The sequence below is a fragment of the Nyctereutes procyonoides genome, unplaced genomic scaffold (genome assembly GCF_905146905.1).
Source record: "Nyctereutes procyonoides isolate TBG_1078 unplaced genomic scaffold, NYPRO_anot_genome, whole genome shotgun sequence".
Taxonomy (NCBI): domain Eukaryota; kingdom Metazoa; phylum Chordata; class Mammalia; order Carnivora; family Canidae; genus Nyctereutes; species Nyctereutes procyonoides.
The window spans coordinates 38,794,573-38,816,756 of record NW_026575082.1 but is presented as its reverse complement, the minus strand read 5'-3'; the positions used below and the strand labels follow the sequence as shown (position 1 = coordinate 38,816,756).

General features: G+C 37.7%; 1 protein-coding gene across 1 annotated transcript in view; it reads left to right on the top strand.

Moving 5' to 3' along the window:
- LOC129514579 (thrombospondin type-1 domain-containing protein 7B) overlaps window positions 1-22,184 on the top strand; it is a 741,731-nt gene that overhangs the window by 246,901 nt on the left and 472,646 nt on the right. Inside the window, exon 6 of the mRNA XM_055333257.1 lies at window positions 8,235-8,432. Within this exon, the coding sequence (XP_055189232.1) occupies window positions 8,235-8,432 (198 nt within the window). The remainder of the gene's footprint in view (window positions 1-8,234; window positions 8,433-22,184) is intronic.

Here is a 22,184-nt window from a genome sequence, read left to right as displayed (position 1 = left end):
GAATACTGATTGCCAGAGGCTGGATGGTGGGGAAAAAATGGGGAGATATTGATCAAAGTTTACAAACTTCCAGTTATAAAGTTAGTAAGTTTGAGGATCCAATGTGCAGCACGATATCAACAATACTGTATTATATACTTGAAAGTTGCTAAGAGATTAAATCTTTAAGATTCTCACTATGAAAAGAAAAAAGAATTATGATTTTAGAGTGTAGATAGAGTAGAAAGAAATGTCTTTCTTAATACTTCCAGGAAGAATCCTGGAACTGAATCTGTTTGGCTAACCATGTGCTACCCTGACCCAGCCACTCTGGCCAAGTCCTACATGAGACCACCCCTGCAGGGACAAGGCTAGGCAAGCCTCACCACTGAGAGTCAGGGAGGGGTGGCTTCCTCAAGGAAATACGAGGTGCTGATACTATGGGAAGTAAAAGCAATGCTGAGGTTAATCTTAATAGATGGTTATTAATTGCTTATCCCCTTTGTTCTGGGCCAGAATTTCTACAGTAATTCAGAGAATTATTTCTTCTTCATTCTATGTTGTAATTTTTGTCACTTGAGCAAATTTCCACAAAACCCTTTGTTAAAAGTTCTCTTTCAACTTTTTTTTTTTTTCAATCTTCCTTTTCCACATAATTCTGAACTGGTCTGTGGAACTCAGCTGGGAGTCTCACAACCTTCAGACCCCTCTGTTTGCCCCCTTGGCCCAAGATGCTTTAATGCCAAACCTTTTCTTCATTAGCCCCTATTCCTCTATTGTATGAGTCAACTCTTGCAAATGCACCCTGGTCCATCATTCATTAGATATCACCTGTTGTGAGTTGAATTATATCCTTCAAAAAAAAAAAAATCTCCATTCCTAACACCTAGTATATGTGAATATGACCTTATAGGGAAATAGGGTTATTGCAGATGGACTCAAGTTAAGATGAGGTCATATTGGATTAGGGTAGGCCCTATTTTAATGACTGATGTCCTTACACAAAGACTGAGATTTGGACACAGAGATACACAGAGGAGAATGCTATGCAAAGGCAGACATTAGAGTGATACGTGTATAAGCCAAGGAGTGCGAAGGATTGCCAACAACCACCAGAAGCTAGGGAAAGGATGGGGGCAGTCTTTCCCCAGCACATTCAGAGGAAGCATGGCTCTACAGACCCTTTGATTTCTCCAGAACTGTGAGACCAAAAAAAATTCTGTTATCTTACATCACCCACTGTGGTCTTCTCTTTTGGCAGCCCTAGGTATACTAATACCAACTTTGCATCAGCATTTAGGCTCAGCAAGTCATGACACTTCATGATATTTCAAAACTAAAGTGTGGAGAAGTGAACCGATTTGTCTTAAATTTAATAGTGGCCCAGCCAGCACTAAGAACCTGGCTTCCTATCTCCCTAGTCCAGTGTTCCTTCAAATACTGGGCTTCCTTAGTGATTCCCTCCATAGCCTAAGGAAGTTTGGATAAAGGCACAAATCCAATGCCAAGCTTAGCAAAGAAGGCCTCTGCCCACATGCACCATATTGGCCAGTGGAACCCATTAGTCTTGGGAGCCAATAATTGAACCAATGTAGGATAAGGCATGGGACATGGGATTTGTTTTAGCTCCAGTGTGCTACCTTTGGACTGCAGTTGAGTGAGAAAGGAAGGGTGTTCCAAGAATAGCTTGAGAGAAGCAGGTAACTGGAATGTTTTTTGCCTCAAACAATAAATTTTTCCAAGAGAGGCACAGCCTATGGAGCTGAAGGAAAGGGTGGAGACGATAGAACTCACCTGAAGGTAGTGAAGGTAGTACTGTCACCCAGCTACTTGCAGAGTGAAGGGTCATGTTGGGATTGATGAGAACCAGTCTCTGTTTTATAGGGCTCATACTTAGGCTGAATCACCTGCCCTAGGCACTAAGTAATCACAAACAGAAGAGCATGTATACAGCAATGATTGTTATTCAGGTCTGGAAGTTAGGTATTTTATAAATGCTTCCCCAGAGCAGAGACAATTTTGATTTTTAAGGTCTTTCTAAAATCTGCCAGGACCACCTGCCTCTAATCCCTCTTGGGAAAAATAAAGAATAGAGTTTTCCCTCTAGGGAAGTGATTCTGTGCCTACAAGGAGTCCAAGCATGTTATGATGATGGTAAGTAATCTTCTTGTTATTTCTACTGACTTGTGAGCCTGAAGTCTGGGATCTTTTCAATCTGTCTGTCCCATGGTCCTACCATGAGGGCTGCCAGAGTCGCTGACTGGCACAACGTAAATGCAATTTGGAATTCCACAGAGGCTGCAATACATGAGCTAATGCATTAAACATCACAAAACTCTGGGATGTAAACTGAACTGTTAAGCTTCACATTTGAATTCCCTACCCTAAGGAAATGCAGTGAACCTTCCTATATGCATTTCATATATATATATATATTTGGAAGATAGAGGATTTGAGGGAAATATTAGCAAACAACAGCAAGAAAATTAATGTGTAAAGTTGGAGATAATTACTTTTTTTCTCTTCAATAGTCTTTTCCTCAGTCACTGTGCTATTGCTTTGGTATGTTCCTTTTGTTCAAATTAAAAAAAAAAAAGAAAAAGAAAAAGAAAGGATGGGAAAGCGGTTAATTTTGTGCATCTAACAGAAGAAATTAGTTACTCTAGAAATGATCATAATATGGCTGTTATTCTAAGGCAGACATCCTTCAGTCAGAAATCCTGTAAGGTTTGTGACTGTCAGCCATTCAGAGTACATTAGAAAATCAGCCGTTGTACGCAGCCTTCACACTTTCCACCAGGTCTTTGATAGGCAGACAAGGGGAACAGTACTCAGCGGGTTGGTACTTGTCAAGTGAAGCTAGGACGCCTTTCAGAAGAATTTAAATTGGATCAGGTTTTATCATTCATTGCTTTATCTTTGATACACTCCTAGGGAGTTATAATTAGAGATATATGTAAGAGAAATAACCTGAAAAAATTGCTGATGAATGAACTCTACACAAAGATATAATACATTTTTAAAAATTCTTTTTGATACAGAGACATACATTTATATGACATCCTTGTCCTTTTCATACATATTCCAGAAAGACATCCTTGCCCACAGAAGTTGTTTTAAAGAACAAGTTGATGGAGGCTTCTCAGTACAGTGTCACAATAGGTAACTGCTTATGTGGTAGAACTTCAGGGATTTCTTAACTCCCCCAATAAGGTATTTACCCCCAGTCATACGTCTAAAGTTCTAAAAATTCCCATAGGAAAAGACATCCTGAAACTGGGAAGCCATGAATATCTTTACAAAGACAGTCTTTTACACTCTGAAACAAATCAATTTAGATAACACACCAAAGCAGGGCAATACTGCATATTTTAGATCTTATATAACAACAATGGGGGAAATTTTCCATTTTCCGTTCTTGCCTGCTATATAGATCAACTTTCAGTGAGAAGTCTATAAAAATCATTTTGATTTGTTATAGAAAATGTGTGTGCCAAGAGATAGTTTTTTCTTTTCTCTATTTTTCTATGTCTGTGTGTGTTAGGATGTTGGGGGTTGCATGCCTACTTCTCATTCTAAGTGTTGAGAGTTCTCATGATCAAGATTGCCCTAACATTAGTTTTTCTTATTTTCTATATTCACAGCAGGGTGCAAACTAATAATGATACTGTAAAGTGCTACTCTTGCAGGAATGGTGGTTGATTTCTAAAGGGTTAGAACCCTTTGTGTTAACAACACAAAGTTGTTACCCTATTTCTAGGGCTGCCAGAGATGAGGAACCAATGAGATGCTTAAGATGGAATAAGCTTTTGTCATCCTTGGTCAACCTGCTGGCTACTGCTTCAGGCCTGTTCAAGAGGCGTTAGTGTGGAGACACAGTATTGCCCATGGATAGCTCCATAGAAGCTTACATGGACACTTTGGGGCCACAAGCACATGGCCTCAAACCTACATTTACCTCCTATGTCTCCTTTAATTTTCCCATGATTTCATTTGAAAAACTTTGGCCCATCTTCTGCCATTTGTGCTTCTTCTCTTTTCTCTCCCCAATCCACAATTCACTCTTTGCTAAAATTCAGTAAAATATATAGTAAGCCAGCAGAATATACACTAAACTTTGGGTTCATGAAATTAAAAAAAAAAAAAAATCCTGCAAATACCAGTTTCATTAAAGGTGGATTGAATCTGTAGTCATTAAGTGATTGTTAAAACTCATTCTTGCTGCCTCGTGCCTAAAATCCCACTCTCCGGCCTGCACACTTTCATTTTAAGGAAATGATCCACAGTTCCTGCAGATTCACTGTATGAAGTGGGGCTAGAATACATCACACAGAGGAGCTGACTTGAATTATTTCTTATGAAGAGGGGATGACTCAAAAAGTCCTCGACTGAATTTCATACATATCTAGTTAATCAATAACGTGCCTCTGGAGCAGTAATATAGTCTCGTCTGATCTTAGTTTTCACATCCATAAAACGTGAATGACAACTTACAAAATAGTTTTGAAGATTTATTATTTTGGGGTAATGTAAGTAAAATGGCTGGCACCATCTTGGGATAGGTAGATATTTAATTAATACATGTACCTTTTCCCTTTGTTGGACTGTATGCTCCATGAAGAATAGATGTTTTCTGTTCCTCCTTTGGCTTCCCACAGTACATTACAGTGATCTACATATGGCAGTTAATGTTTACTGAATGACGCTATCTTATTAATATGGAATTCAGTAAATGAAGGTAAGTGGTTGGCTGGCCCCAGACACTGTGAACTTGGCAGTTGTGTATCTTTTGAAACAGAAGCACCCTGGGGAAGCCTGATGTCTATTGCAGGCATGAACATGAATGTGTGATTAAAGGTTAAGCACTAACAAGAGGCTCCAAGGTTTCTGTTTTATGCTGAGCTTGTGCTGTGATTTGATCCTAGTTACGGTCAGGACAAGGGCAGCATAGATGAAAGACTGGACAAATTTATTGACTAAGGAGGTGTAATCTATAGATTTATTGTGAGATGGATGCAATTTGATTTGTGGAGGGAAACTTCACATACCCCTCAATGGCCTTAAGTTCTAGGTACTAGTACACCTAGAATCCTCAGTAAAGACGACTAAGTTTCTTAGTTGTCAAACCTTATAAATCATGGAGACCCATGCTATGTCCTGCTCAAACGTGTAAACTAAACAAACATAAACGTAAGATGGTAAATAAGCAGCATATGGACACATAAGAATAGAGGTCATGACCCAAGCTGTGTGGCAATGAGAGCTTGGAGCTCAGTGTAGCTGGGTGACCATCAAGTGCAGTTGAAACCTTGTATGAAAAAAAAAAAAAAAAAAAAGAAACCTTGTATGTTTCCTGTGTCTTTTCTGAAGGTGGCCCAGGAAGGGAGTAGATCCCTTTTGCAGATTTTTGTTGTTGTTGTTCAGAGATTTTACTTATTTATTCATGAGAGACACAGAGGGAGTCAGAGACACAGGCAGAGGGAGGCGAAGCAAGCTCCATGCAGGGAGCCCCATATGAGACTCAATCCTGGAACTCCGGGATCACATCCTGAGCTGAAGGCAGACGTTCAACTGCTGAACCACCCAGGTGTCCCCCTTTCTGCAGATTTTAACTAATTAATGATACAGACTTGTAGGTATAAAGTATGGCAGAAGCCATCTATTATTTTAATTGTCCCTGACCTTAATATTTTCAATGCCATGATCATGAATGTGGTCTCTGATTGGCTGAATGATACCTTCCCCTACATGGCTGATTGTCAGTATAAAAATCGAAGAATCTCTTCTAAAAGGAGCTCAGAGGTGCCTGGGTGGCTCATTCGGTTAAGTGTCTGACTCTGGATTTCAGCTCAGGTCATGATCTCAGGGTTGTGGGGTGGAGCCCCATGTCAGGCTGTGCTGGGCGTGGAGCCTCCTTAAGATTCTTCCTCTCCCTCTCCCTCTGCCTCCTTCCCTGCCTTTCTCCTCCTTCCCTCTCCCTTTCTTAAAAAAAAAAAAAAAAAAAAAAAAGAAGAAGAAGAAAGGGAAAAATAAGTAGTTCATGGGTTAACCCTAGAGCAAGAAAACCTAAATAAAGCACTTGAGTATTTTTATCTAAAATACTTGTCCAGCCCTGTAATATTCTAAGGAAGCTCAGCTCCCTCTTGTGGCCTAAAACCATGTGTCCATTAGTTCCAAACTCCTTCCTTGGCTGTGTAATTTTATAGGAGCCAGTCTTTTGCCAACTATACCTTGAGCTTTGTAAACTTTTCATTTCAATTACTATTGATGGGAAAATAGGCACGGCTTTGGGAAATCTGGGAGAGATATATACCTGGCTTTGTGACTTCACATGCTCCCTAACTTGTCCTTTTTCCCACCTCTTGTGGGAATGGTAGTGGGGTATCTAACTTTCATGGTGGGACTTCAGTGTTCTCATACTCTCTTTTTTTCCTGTCATAGTCATCTGTCTGTCCATTTTTTTAAATAAAGATTTTATTTATTTATTTGTTCACGAGAGACACACAGAGAGAGGCAGAGACATATGCAGAGAGAGAAGCAGGCTCTTCAAGGGAAGCCCAATGTGGGACTCAATCACGGCACTCTAAGATCACGACCTGAGCCAAAGGCAGAGGCTCAACCACTGAGACACCCAGGCATCCCCTGTCTGTCTCTTTTAACTTATCTAAAAGAAAAAGGTGAATAATTCCTTAAAATGTTATCACCCAATAAGATTGGTTTCATTAAAAATAAAAGGAACTAGGTACTCTTGGGTGGCTGTGTGGTTGAGTGTTTACCTTTGGCTCAGGTCATGATCCTGGGATTCTGGGATCAAGTCCCACATTGGGTTCCCTGCAGGGAGCCTGCTTCTCCCTCTGTGTATGTCTCTGTGTATCTCTCTTGAATAAATAAATTTTTTTTAATTTAATTTATTTATGATAGTCACAGAGAGAGAGAGAGAGAGAGAGAGGCAGAGACACAGGCAGAGGGAGAAGCAGGCTCCATGCACCGGGAGCCCGATGTGGGATTCGATCCCGGGTCTCCAGAATCGCGCCCTGGGCCAAAGGCAGGCGCCAAACCGCTGCGCCACCCAGGGATCCCAATAAATAAAATTTTAAACAAAAAAAAAAATTTAAACAAAACAAAAATAAAAGGAATTGAAGCAATTAAGCTGGTAAACAGAATTTGGTATGATAGAGACTGGAAGTAAAATATGAGATTCATGGAAGGCAGGCATAGCCTTCAGAAATGATATGTCATCAGGGCCAGAGATTGAAAACTCATAAACCAAATGGTTGTATCTAGTTCTCAGTCACTTTTCTTTTCTTTTAGGCTACTTTGTTTTTTAAAAACATAAATTAGTTAAACATGCAGAGATTTCATATAGAAACAAAATGCAACTTGGATTTCTATTTCTTAGTCAAAAATTAGGTTTGTTAACAGAGGGTCCATATTCCCTCATGGCAATAGTCCATGGAAGCTATAGAATCGCCACCTCTTTTAGAGCGAGCACATATTCTCCACTTCACCATACACCTCCACACTCCCTACAGTTGTATGGTTGAATCATTTTCCTCGATTTGTAGCTGCTTGTCTCTTGTAGCCTGAGTTTGTCACTCTGTGAGCTTATAGCGTGTAAGGCCCATTTATATCCTTTTTATAGTGGGCTGTTTGGCTCTAGTCCCACTACATATTTTTTAAACTGATTAACAGTCTAGAGACCCATGTCAAGCCAACATGGGAAATGTGGTCCAAAGAGGTGCTATGTTCACAGGGCAGGCTGACTTAGAAACCTCAATGCACAAATTTCTTAGTTACCAGGGGTATGCCAGATGTACACATGTACATCTAATACAGTTGTACTCCACATTTCAACTCAATGTGGAGTAACCAGAATATGAAAAACAACAGAAAAAAGAATCCATGAAATGGATTTATCTGTGTTTAGGCTATTTCTGAGAGTCTTCATTTATTTCTGCTGGTTTATTGATTCTGTTGGACAACATGCTACTTACTACTTGGTTTGATTATGTGTGGCCACGCCAAGGTTGTTCAGTCTTGGAGGACAGCTTTCCTCCTCTAGTTCTTGTCCATTTTCTTTCCCTTTCTTTTCGTCTATTCCTTCCTTTTCCTATAAAGGAAAACACCTTAAAATAATACACCTTTTAGAACTATAGAGAATGAAATGAAAGTTTCATCTCTCTTCCAGTTGCTGCTGCTTTTCTTCTGTTGGATAAAGATGGAATACCGTGAAATTTTTTTTTTTTTCTTTTCAGGATTTAGAATGAGACGGCGTCATGTTCTCATGGAATCCACAGGGTCTGCAGGCCACTGCCCTCATTTGGTGGAGTCTATCCCTTGCGAGGATCCGATGTGTTACCGATGGCTGGTATCCGAAGGGATTTGTATCCCTGATCATGGAAAATGTGGCCTGGGGCATCGCGTCCTGAAGGCCATCTGCCAGAATGACCAAGGTATGAGGCAAAGCAACATGTGTTGTTAAGTGATATCTGCCCTATGTCATGTCACTGCTCTCTAACAGGTCAATTTCCCAAGGAAGAGGAACACAACTTTTCTACCTTTGAATATTTATGTTTAAGTCAGATGCCACACTGCTGTAAAGTAAGCTGCCTTAATTTAATATGAGGCCATATACTGCAAAAGAAAACTATAGGATTATGCCTAAATGCAATATAGTGAACCTAGAAATTTCTCTGCAATTTTCAATCTATCAAGATAGAGCATTCGGAATTCCTTTGGGTAGTCTTCAATTTATCAATACCAAAGAAATTTTCTTTGCCTTTTTTGAGGTCGATATGCAACATGCTTTTATATATTATTAATAAATACTATAGTTTGTAAAGATTTCAGGGCTGCAGTTCTTTCCTAAGGAAAAAAAATACTAAATCTTTTCATTTATATAACATTCAACTAGAATCAGTTCTAGACATAATACTGACATTACTAAGGAACCATTTTTAAAATATAAATTGTCAAGCTTTACAAAAACATTAACAGTGGCATCTTTCCTTCATTGCCAAGCTTCTAGTACAATAGTTGTTTGAAATGAAGGGTGATTTAGAAAATATGTAAGTCACATGGAAATGAAAAAAGTGACATTTTTAAACCTTATCCCATAGTTTAGAAAAAAAATCCATCTCTTGGAAGAATATTGACTATGTCTATTAATCCCATTTATAAGGCTCTTGGTGTGTGGAGTGAAATGTTTTGACTTATGAAGTATATAGAAGGAAATTACAAAGTGGGTTCAGAGTGGCTATTTGCTCCCACGTGGGATTGACATTCAGCAGCGGTTTCCTTGTTTCTCTCCTTCCTGTCTCCCACAATCCCTTTTTCTTTCTTTCCCTCTTTGACTCTCTCCCTATCCTTTCCTCACTTTTTTCCTTCTTTCTTTCCCTCTTCCCTCTTCTTTCTTTCCTCTTTTTTATCTACTTTCTTTTTTTAACCACTGCCATGATTAGACAGATGTACACTTTATCAAGCCAATGTAATCAGTTATCTAATGAAAGGTATTTGTTTAATTAAATAGAGGCCAACAACACATTATATTAACTGCAACCTTTCTGAGTAGTTACAGCTAATAATGGCTTCTAATATTACTGATAATTTTTGGATTGTGGTAATGTATGTACAATTTATTAACAGAGGCAAATAAGATCATGTTTGTATTGCTTTTCTTTGAATTCAGGAAGAGTTGTTTAGAGGTTCAAACCTGGATTCTGCACTTAGCCAGGTTGGAACTTCAGGTCTGCTCCTCACCTTCTAGACCATCTCAGGAAAATTAATTAACTTGTGGAGGCATCCTTTCCTTCAGTTTGAAAATGGATTGATAAAACCTACCTCTCACTCTCAGATTGAGAGAGTTAAATTGGTTATATAAAAGTATTAATGAGGTGTCTGGCACATAACCATTCAAAATATGCTCTAAGTTTATTTCACTATAATGCACATTTATTACTCTGCCCTGGGGGAATTGTGCAAAGAACATTCTTACATAATATGGAAATAATACTGAGTATTAGAATAACCATACTACTTCTTCCTCCCAACCTCCTGCTGTGGAAACAAGAAACAAGAAGATCCTTTGGTTGAGTCCCAAAGACAAATGACTGTCAGACTTTGTCATCTCACAGCAGGTATTAGAGGCTTGTCATGATAGATTATGTATATAAGGCTGAGGAGTTTTTCACAATTTGTTCTGTGCCTTCTATCGTATTGCAGGTGTTATATGGTGATCTATAATTAGAAATACATATTCTCCTCATTTCTGGCACAGAGGTGTTAAAACTCTTGGAACTTCCTGAGCAATAAGAACAATGGGAGCATCTTTGATTACATTTGGCCTCTTGCCCTCAGTTCCTGAAATTGCTTCCAGAAAGATGAAATGGGTGCGTTGTGACTCAGAAAAAAAGGTGTGTTGTCACTCACTCATCACAGAGATTCGGGGAGAATGGTGGGTAGAAACCCTATGCCTTTTCCCTGTACTTCATCCTATGCATCTCTTCCACCCGGCTGTTCCTGAATTATATCCTTTCACAAGAAATGGGTCATCTAGTAAGTAAAACAGGCTTCCTGAATTCTGTGAGCCACTCTGAAAAATTAATTAAAGCCAGGGAGGGAGTTGTGGGAACCTCTGATTTATAGCCTATTGGTCTGAAGTACAGGTTGGCATCCTGAGTTGGACAGCGTTGTTGGAACCTCCAGTCTGTAGCTGGTTGGTTAAAAGCATAGCCTACCTGGGCTTGCATTTGGCCTCTGAAGTGCAGGGCAGTCTTGTTGGACTGAGCCTTTTACTTGTGGAATCTGATGCTATTTGTAGGTAGGGGCAGAATTGAATATTAGGACACCCAGCTGGTGTTGGAGAATTCTGTGGTGTGCTGTGGGGAAACTGCCCTTCCTCCCCCAACATATACTTCCTTAGCCACTGAAAATGGATGCAGAATCCTTTTTACAAAGGTATCAATGTTACCATTGTATAGCACTTCTAGAGGGGTTTTTTTGTTTTTTTTTTTTTTTTTTTTTTTTTTGCTTATTCCTATGAAATGGCTAATTTTCAACATTGACCTAGCCTCTCAATTTCTATGGGGAGAAATAGAAATTACTACTGGCTCATATCGGTTTCATGAAGTCTTTGTGGTTTTTACATACTTGAATGGGCTCCCTAATCATTTGTGGGGTATCAGCCTTGGTCATGTTTACAAGAACAGGCTGGCCTCCTGGTAGCTAAAGCCATCTTTTGTCCAGTGAGAAATTAAAGATGTGCTCTGGTTGCATATCTTGCAATTCAGCTTCTATGAAATTCTGGGTAATTTATGACAGAAGTTTAGCAGAGAAATGCTCCTCTTTGACTCTCCACCTATTATCATAGTCTTTCTAGATCTACAGGAATTGACACAACTGTTGACACTCATTTAAATGCTTAGAGAGAAAGAAAAAGGTTGAAATAAACTTAAGTCAGCTGTGATTTTTTTCGTATAACATTTGATAGTTTTATTTTTACTACCCTGAATTTATTGTTTTGTACGCCCTTTCAGAATTTATTTAAAGTTAAGTGCATATGACCAAAAGAAATATCTTCATTTTGGTTAAAAACAAAAACTTACATGAAATCTCATCAGGCTTAAGGCCTGCTATAATGTGCGAAGGTAACTTACTTTTAGGTAAATAAATATATGTCTACTTCTCCTTCTTACCCCCACCCCGCAGTGTGTTTTTTTTTTCCTCTCTCTCTCTCAAATGAATAAATAAAATCTTTAAAAAATAATACTGCCACATTGAAACCAGTAACTATAAATAGCAATTTGAGATGTGCAAACCTTGTGGGTTAGTTTAAGAAAGTAATCAAAGATCTAAGTAGTCATTAATGAATTTCTACAGCTATCTCTGTAGAAGGTATGTTTTGACCCATTCTCTACTTTGATTTATTAGTGATACTGTTCACTCTTAATAAAGTTCCTATTGCTCACCTGGCTTGTGATTGCAGCAAACAATGGGTCAGTAATATTCATTTTAGGAAAAAATTAGATTATATATAATAGATTACATGAGTAGTATAATAGAAACAATGAGTATTCTCTGATCACTACTACTTTGAATGGTCATTGGGCTTTGATTGCTTTCCTCTGCATAGTATCTTATCATTATTCTGAGTCGATAGAATTCTACTGAGTATAGAACATACATAGTTTTTTCTTGTCTCATCGACAAGCAGGTTTCCTCCATTTCAGAGGGCATTTGAAAGTAAATGGAGTGTGATGCAGACTGCATACCCAACCTATTTCTCCTTTAAATTATCAAGTGAATTCACTGTGTTTTAAACTTTCTCAAACATGTAACTAGTTCACTGTTGCTGGGTTTCACTGGTGGCTGATGAAAGTTTATCACTATGTGACATCTTCCCAGAGCAGGTTGGGAAAATCCCCATAATGCCAGGGCACTGGACAGCATTCCCAGTGGCTGGCGAGTGGCCTCTGTTTATCATTTTTCATGTCTCCATAATGCAAAGTGGACAGATGATACCACAGGGTCATTGGACAAAAATCAGGCTACTTATTGGGACAGTCAGACTGTGAGTACTCATCACCTGTTTGGCTCCATAATTTGCTGACTAGGTTATCTGGAGAAAAAAAAAGAGTCTGTATATTTCAGCAAACATCTTTATTCAGAGGTAATGCTGTGTACATTCTGTACTTGTAGAAAGCAAATGCCCATTTTAGCGTAATGCAGGATACAATATATCAAGAAGAACACATGTTGACAGGTCCATGGAGCTAGGGTTCTCCAGTGTTACTAGAATGCCCCCTTGCATACAGGGATACTTATTTTTCAGTTGCACTAGATTTTACCCAGGCAAATATTTTCCGTAAGTGGTGTATATATTTGCACAGAAAGTTTGAGGGAAGATTTCCCATCATTTAGGTTACTTTGCTTTACATTTCGGAGGCATTTTTCTGTTAGTTTTTTGCCTTGCATCATTAACCTTGAACAATCCAAAAATATGATATTTAATCTTGGATAAAATGGCGTGTTCTTGTAAGCATGTGCTTGTAAGTACCCATAGGAGGACTTTAATTGGTAGAAAGCATGCTAGAATAATCATTTAACTGGGGTAGATTGCAATTTTTCTAATGTTTGTAAATCTGATTGGAATGGAAGCTTTATTTATTTTTTTAATCTTTAAATTTCAAGAAATGTCTTTTAGGTCACCTTTGAGAAGAAGGTCAAACTCTATTCAGATAGAAAGTTATTTATCAGAATATTTTGTGACTCACCAGAATTCTAAATAGAACTCCCTTTGTGTTTTCAAGACATATTTTCTAAGCCCTTTGCTCATGCTGTATCTCATTTTGGTCAACAAGTGCTGCTTTATTTCTCCTCTGTATTTCTTTTTCTTACAAGACTTTCTAACTCTTATTTTAGCACAATATTTACTTTCTTATATTTTAGGAAGAACAAGGAATAAATTATTAGTGAAGTATTTCTTTGCCACACAAGTACAGTCTGCAGTCAATCAACCTGTTAAAGTGACTCTACAAATTAGAACCACCACAGAGAACACAGAGCCTCAAAATAAATCTCAAAAAAAATTTTCTAAAAGTTTTGAGCAATGGCACCTTGGTGGACATAAGCATCTGGATTAAAGATGTGCATTTTGGAAGGGATAATAGTAATAATAGATTTTCTTTTTTAAGTTACAAGAGGGTAGCTTATTTTCTTATACTGTTTCTATTTTGAGAAAGACACGCACAGGCAAACACTTAACTTTGCATAAGGTTTGGGAATTTTAAAACTGCATTGCTAGGAGTCAGAGGGATCAAAGGAGAGGGGAATAAATTTGGACATGCATTTTATATTAGCAGGGCAAATCCAGAGACAGCTTTTTTGAAATAGTCGGACATAGCATGCACGTCATTTCTTGCTCAGGTCTGCTTGGCCATTTACCATTTCTGTGCATATTGCCCCCCAAATTCCAGCTGACATCACCTGGCTCTCTTTGCTTGAGGAATTTCTCTGCCCACATATGCAGTCAGAAGTTCTAGGGAATTGAGAATCCCAGGGAGCAGCCTTCAACCAATGATTGAGAGTTGTATAAATATCAGTTCCCTTGCCCCTCAGATGGGGTAACCTTGAGATGCAAGTTCTGTGCTATTTCCTAGAGCTCCCAGGGAGAGGAAGCTCCGTTTAATCATCAAGGTGACTGATTTGATCACAGGCCCTCTCTCAGCCTTCTTTCCCTTTCTGTCATATCCTCCATTCTTGCACTGGTTCTCTGGCATTACTCCCCAATAAATATTTGCCTAAGACTCTATCACGGAGTTTGGTTGTGGTATGACTCAAACTGAGACAAGGATGCCCGCAAAGGTATTTCATGGATCCATTCCTATAGAAGATAGAGGATCCAATTACAATCTTACTATATTGATGATAATATTTAAACAGCTTTCAAGAAAGAAATGATGCTGCCACTCATGAGAGCTCATTCAATACTTGGAACAACCATCCCTATATTTTTTAAAGATTTTATTTTAGAGAGAGAGAGAGTAGGGAGGAGGAGCAGAGGGAGAGGGATAAGCAGACTGTACTGAATACAGAGCCCAACACAGGGCTTGATCTCACAAGCCTGAGATCACAATCTGAGCTGAAACCAAGAGTTGGATGCCTAACCAACTGAGCCACCCAGGCACCCCTAAACAACCCTCACTATTTACAATTATTTGCTAATATCTGACAGGCTTTAATATACTGCTCTGTCCTCCCCTTTGAAAGCATAAAAAGCATTATTGAATCCCATTTCTTTCCCATTTAGGCAGTGCTGGTAACTTATACCATCCTCTTGAGTCTTATTTTCTAACAATTGAAATAATTTATGACTCTAGGGGAAGGGCTAGCTAGGTTCATATTTTCATTTTGTAGTGTATTCCAGAATGTATTGGAATATTTCTGAATAAGAAACAAGAAAAAAATTGCAATATTTCTTAATAAAAACAAGAAAAAATATTAAAGGAATTATTTGTGTAGGAAAATTGGGTCTGAGGTGTTTGGGGAACATGTTGCACTATCTCTTTTGTTGTAGATCATTCAAAAACTACAGTGTTAAAATAACCCATGGGATTATAGAAAGACTAGTCATCAGAGAAATGCAAATCAAAACCACAATATGTTATCACCTTACACTTGTCAGCATGGCTAGTAACAAAAAGACAAGAAATAACAAGTGTTGGTGAGGATCTGGAGAAAAGGGAACCCTTGTGCACTGTTGGTGGAAATGCAAATTGATATAGCCACTGTGGAAAACAGTATGGAGGTTCCTCAAAAAATTAAAAAATAGAGATACTATAGGATTCAGTAATTCTACTACTATTTGTCCAAAGACAACAAAAGCACTAATTTGAAAAGATACATGCATCCCTATGTTTATAGCTGTATTACTTACAATAAGCAAAATATGGAGGCAACCCAAGTGTCTATCAATAGATGAATGGATAAAGAGGATGTGGTATATATATGCAATGGACTGTTACTCAACCATAAAGAAAAATGAGATCTTGCCATTTGCAACAGCATGGATGGACCTAATATGTTAAAGAAAATAAGTCAGACAGAAAAAAAAATGCCATATAATTTTATTTATATGTGAAAATAAAAAACAAACAGAAACAGACCTATAAATACTGAGAACAAACTGATGGTTGCCAGAGGGGATGGGGTGGGAGGATCCAAAATGGATGAAGGGGAATGGGAAGTACAGGTTTCCAGTTATGCAGTTATGGGATGAATAAGTCATGGGGGTGAAAGGTACAGCATAGGGAATATAGTCACTGGTATTTTAATACTGTTGTATAATGACTAATGGTAGCTACATTTGTGATGAGCATAGCATAACTAATCAATTTGTCAAATCACTATGTTGTACACCTGAAACTAATGTAACATTGTGTGTGAACTTTGCTTCACTTACACACACACACACACACACACACACGCACGGAATTCCTTTACTCCAGATTCAGTAGGTCTGGGATGAGGCTCAAGGATTTGTATTTCTAACAAGTTCCCAGGTGATGCTGATGCTGCTGGTCTAGGGATTGCAATTTGAGAAACACTGTTCTAGGCAGAAGGGGGCCTTTGGACAGCCTCACAACGTTAGTGTATAACAGAAGTAAGCTACAGCAGTGACAAATACGTCTTATACTTAGAATCAACAGAAATATTGATTCTAATCTGTTGTTTCTTGTTTCCTGCTGGGGAAGTTATTTTTGAAATCTGTGAAATATATTACTGTCTTTCCAGAAGCAAGCAGTGAGTAAATATTCTTTTATTTCTTTATTGTTACCTAGATGGATTACTAAAAGATCAAATTGTGGAAAGCAATAGTGTACTCTTGCAGAAACAGAAGACACATAATATGTGAGATGAGTTATTTAGGTTTAGAGGAGAGAATTTTCATTTTCAGCAACCTATCTTTTTCAGACCACCAACCAGTAGCAGTTTGTTGTCAGTGTCCTTACTGAGGGAAGTGTGGTGATGACAAATACGTTGTATTAAATTTTGAAATGAACCTGACTTTGCAGTTGAAAGTGCCAATAAGATCAGGCTGCTATTCATGCTACAGGAATCGGACTGCAAAGGAGATTAAATTTGAGAGTTCCTGTAGCCAACTTCTGCATTCCCTTTCATTTAGATGTCTTGCAGTGAAATTAAAGGTGAAATTTTAATAATGCTTGGCAATGAGGGAATCCAAAGAGAAAAATAGAGGCTTGTTCTAATCAGAGTTTCCCCATCCATGTTTACCAGGAAGGTGGAGAGTAGATGTAAATGGTGAATCAATTTAAATGCTAAAGAGAGAGGAACTGCAATGCAGCTTAAATATATTTACTGTACATTGTCAATAAACAGGTATTGTATTTTGAATTACTTCCTCTTTCCACCTTGTTACATACCCACATATTGCAATGTATGTGCAGCTTTTTTCTCTGTTACCAAAATTCCTAAGGAAGTGACTGCATTAACATCACAATCCTATTAACTATAGTCTGATTTTTCCGATTTTATTATTTGGGAATACCTTAAAGGAAATTGCTTCCTCAGTGTACTTGTGTGTCTCATAGAAAGGCTTTCCCTTTTTTTGTATCTTCTGAAATTCTTTCCTGAGCTATGTACGTTCTGCTCCCAGACCATATGATTCGAAAAGCAAAACAAACCACAGATTGTACTGAAAATCCAAAATATAGTTCATGCGATTAAATAGTCAACCTGACCTTCCAGTAGGAATTAATGTGAGATTGTCACCCTGGCCATTACTTTGAACTTTCTGGGCATGCTTTGAGTTTTCCCTATTCCATTGTACTTTCCAGTAGTGTTACTAATAGGGATTAGTTAGCATTAGTCACAGGGATATAAGTTTGTTTTCTTATTCTGAAATGCATTTTAAAGTGGTATTTGGTTGTTTCATGTGGCCTTTGGCTGGTAACTCCTGATATAACATCTTCCCACTTTTCATTCTATGTTGATACAGGAAAAAGTAAGGAACCTGGATTAAAACATTTCTCATCTGATGGAGTAGTTTTCACTGATAGGAAAGCCAATATGACTAGATTAAGAATGCAATTGGAGGCTTACCTGTGCTGTGTCCATTTGAGTATTTTCAAGAGAATATAATGAAATAATTCTCTCCTGGAAAGGCCTATCTATCCCATGCAAAAATCCATTAGAAGAGAATTTTATTTAGGTTAGAAGAAAAATTTTTTTTTTAAATTTATGATAGTCACACACACACACAGAGAGAGAGAGAGTGAGAGAGAGAGAGAGAGAGAGAGAGGCTGAGACATAGGCAGAGGGAGACGCAGGCTCCATGCACCAGGAGCCCGACGTGGGATTCGATCCCGGGTCCCCAGGATCGCGCCCTGGGCCAAAGGCAGGTGCCAAACCGCTGTGCCACCCAGGGATCCCTAGAAGAAAATTTTACTTAGACTTTATAGTTAAGAATTTTTGGAATTTCTAAATTAAAATAATTTGTACATAAACTGTATCTAAGTTATTGATTAATCCAAGTTAAGAATTCATAGTGTGTAATCCTTTCTGCTGTGCTGTCAGTTCCATAGTTACTGAGTTAAGTGTCTGCTTTACCCAAAGAACTTGATCATTTCCCACAGAGAGATATCTAAGAAGTAGAAATCAAAAAATGTTTAGAGAAATCATATATTTAATTTCAAAGAAACACAACTAAAGTAAAAAAAAATGTTGAATGTTAATTTAGGGGTGTCTTAAGACCATGATACTTCTCTGACTCGGTAGATTTCAGTCCACAAGCATATAGGAAATCCATAGCTCATACCAAGTGCTACTTTTACCTCTGTTATTTCTGTGATAATTTTCCTCTAGTTACGTTGTTCCTCTGCCTGAGATGTTCATCCTCTTATTTTAGCTAATTTTACTCATTCTTTGAAAATTTGGATTGATGTCCTTTAAAAAATCATCCCTTCGCTACCACCCCACCTCTGGTAAGCTGATCTAGACTCTGAAGTGAACATTATGGTTACCACACACCTCAGAGTATCTGTCACAGTCAATCATGATAATTCTATTTCCTTGATTGATGATCAGTTCAGAAACATGCCAGGATGAATCCATCTGAACCAGTGAGATGTGAGAAAAGGGACATGAAAATAAAGGGTATTGTTTGAGTTGCTGCCATGATCCATTCCATTGTAAGATCCACAGATTCTGTGACTTCTGGATGAAAGCATTGCTTTCTCTAAGATATAAAGATATGATGGGTCCTAGAAGACATTGTTGAGCCTATGAGTCAACAATCTCAGCACTGGCTGTTACATAGGATCATAGAGTTCCCCATTGTAAAAGCCAGTTTCTATCAGAGTTTTTATCAGCTGCTGCAGAAGTCATTGATGGAATGCCTGTCTTCTACATTCTCATAACACTTTGTGGTTCAATTATTAATGTCTTTACCACTTTATATTGAGATTATCTGCTTACTTGTCTTTTTTTTTCCCCCTTTTGACTCTTAGTTTTTCAAGGGCAGTGACCTTGACTCATTTGTGGTTTTATTCTTGTCATGATGCCAGAGTGTCTGGGCTACTAAGATGTACTAAATAAATATTTATAGAACTTAAAAGAGTCATTTCAGTTCATTTATACAACAGCCCAATTGGGATACATTATTATTATTACAAATTTATTGATGAGGATATTGTAGCACAGAGATGTTGATAGCTCAGTCAACTAGTAAGTTCTAACACTAGAATTTTGCATTTCAGACCTAGGACTCCAAACCAGTGCTTCTTCTACTTTACCGGTGTTAGCAAATGCATAGTATAGGTACCAGCAACATTGGCATTGCCATGTCTCAGACTCTTGCAATAGCTTTTATTAGTTTTTGTTAAATGAGATGTAGTCTAAGATTCACTCTCCATGCTGCACTCAAGGCAGCTGCTGCCAGCTGACTGATGTATGTCCACAAGATGAAACCCATTCCTGACTACACATTAAGCATCTTGCACCTTTTTTCTTTGATCTGAGCCAACAGCAAGGGAGAAATCATCAGGTACAATGAAAACATATAGCCCACACATGTTTCCTTCTGGCATGACAAAATGTATTTGAGCCAGATATTTAGTACTTATCTGGTTTTCCCTGGCAACTTTAGTCCTAATCTAGATCATATTCAGGCAGTTAAGCGGCATAGAATTCATTCATGAGATTGGATTAGAAGTAGAGAAAGAAGCAGATTCTCTAAAAAAGAAGATAGGTGAAATCACGAAGGAGACAGTGAGAAACAGCTCCTGAGAGACAACTAGTTTTTCATTCCTTCAGGGTAGAGGTATTCCTACAGGGAGGCAGTAACTGAATTGCTAATAACACTATATTGTGAAGTAGAAGGAATTTGTGAAGTCGAGGGAGTAAAAAGCAAGCAACATTCTATAAACCAAAGTGGTCTTTATTATTTCATGAAAGTTTATCAAAATAAACTGAAATAGTGATTCATTGAGAAGAGGACATGATTTTCCTGGGGCATATTACTCTAGAATGCAAACAGGTCAAAATTAAACCATGACAAATATTAGGTTAATATGTGAATACATGTTCCATTTTAGCTGCTTTAGCAATGGTGATGAGAGTAATGAGCTCACTGAACTAAAAGCATTTTACATGGAGGCTAGAGACCTTCTTTCAGGATTATTGTGGTAAAAATCTCCACACTGTTCTTCAAGAGAGGGTAGCTCTGAAGGTCCTCTGCTGTCATTTTGGACAGGATAGTTCTATATTGTTCTTGATTTTCCTGCACTTAAGGATATTTAGCATCCCTGACTCTCTCCCATAAAGTGCCAGTTGTGCCCTCTAGTCATTGTGTCAGCCCAGAATGGCCCACATATTTTCAGTTACCACTAGGAGGATTTCTCCTGATGGGAAACACAGGCAAGGAGATGTCTAGTTTTCCCAAAGTAATCAAGAAAATGTTATGTTTAATTAAATAATGAATTTTAATTAATTAGTTAATTTAAATAAGAAAAATTAAAGTGGAGAAATTTGTAGTATATTTTGAATGGATTGCAACTAAAAGTGAATGAAAAAAAATCATGTTACAAGTTAAAATTTTAGATTTCAGGAAAATAGGAAATTTATATATTAAGAAAGGCCAGTAAGTTCCCTGATTAATAAATGAGATTTTTTACTTTATAACCTGTTCCAGTGGGTGTGGGAGAGTGATGTGAGGGAGAAGCTTGACTTATTCTTTGGAAGAATAGTGTGGCATACAGGAGTATGTTTACTGAGATAAGTAGAACCCTGTTCTTTAAGGAAATTGGCAGGAACACAATCTCAAAATAATCCCCACCCAATATTTACCACAAGTGCAGTTGAGAGAAAAAAATATTAGGCAAGATATTCTGAAATCATTTCCTGGATTAAACAAGGGAAGAGGAGGGCTGTGTCCCTTGAGCACATACTATTGACAGCCTACAGAATTTTTACAGAAACATTTATTGCTGAGATATCAACTACCTATCGTGTATCAGATTATAATACTCTTCCCCATAAAACTCATTGTCATTTCCTTAAAAGATGTGAAAGTTAGGTTCTTTATACTGTACTTATCAGCATGTTGTTTGAGGATCTTTAGGAGAAACACTGGCTGGTCCTAAATCAAAGGTGCTTGCCCATCTCCTGATCATATGGTCAGCTTCTGTTAAATGCACTTTGAAATTTGTGCTGTTGACAGACTCCCATGTTACTTCTCTCCTGGATTCACTTCATGTACCCCCTAAACTTTCTGCCTTTCTTCTCTGCCATTTGAATGTCATCTTCTATAGTGCTGGATGTCATCTTCATTCTCCCACTTGCTAGAAGTGTGACCTTGAGCAAGTTAGTGATCTCTTTGGCATCTTAGTTTTTTCTTATGAATGGAAATTAAAATAGGACCTATGTCATGGGTTGATATAGGTGTTGATTTAATCTTTGTCAAGTTCTTTTTTTTTTTTTTCTTCTTTGTCAAGTTCTTAAGATAGTTCCTGGTATGTGGTTACTCTGTAAAATTGTTAACTATTTTTATTATAATTATTATATTTTACTTTGCGTAAATGAGCTGCCTTAAATACTTTATAGACTAAACTGAAGGTATAAATTAATGGAAACAATAATTGACTTCAGGCAAATGATTAATCTCTCAGAGACTTAGTGTCTAGACTAATGGGAATAGGATGCTATTTTGTAAGATTTGTATTTTAGTTTTTACTTTTAATTTTTACCTAATTTTGACTTACAGAAAAAAAATGAAGATTTGCAAAAACAGTAGGAGTCCCCTTATATCCTTCACCCATGTCCCTTATTGTTAACGTCTCACATAATGGCGGTTCAGTTATCCAAAACCAGAAATTAACATTGGTAAGATATAGTTGGTTTTGAGGGTTAAATAAAATAATATAAAGGCTTAATGAAAGGTCTGGCAGCTATCCTGATTTTTCTTGGGAATTTATCTTGTCTACAAAAGTAGAGTGTTTAGTAATCTTTAGTCAGTCTAGTTTGATGTTTGAAAGTAGTGCTTAAAATAATGATTGTAAAGGACTTAGAACTTGTGAACTGGAAAGTGCACACATAGCCCAAACTTTAGGCTTAGATCACATTCATGAAAAGAATAGGTTTTATTTTTTAAATTAATTTAAAAAAATGTCTTGGTAACAGCACAATTTGCT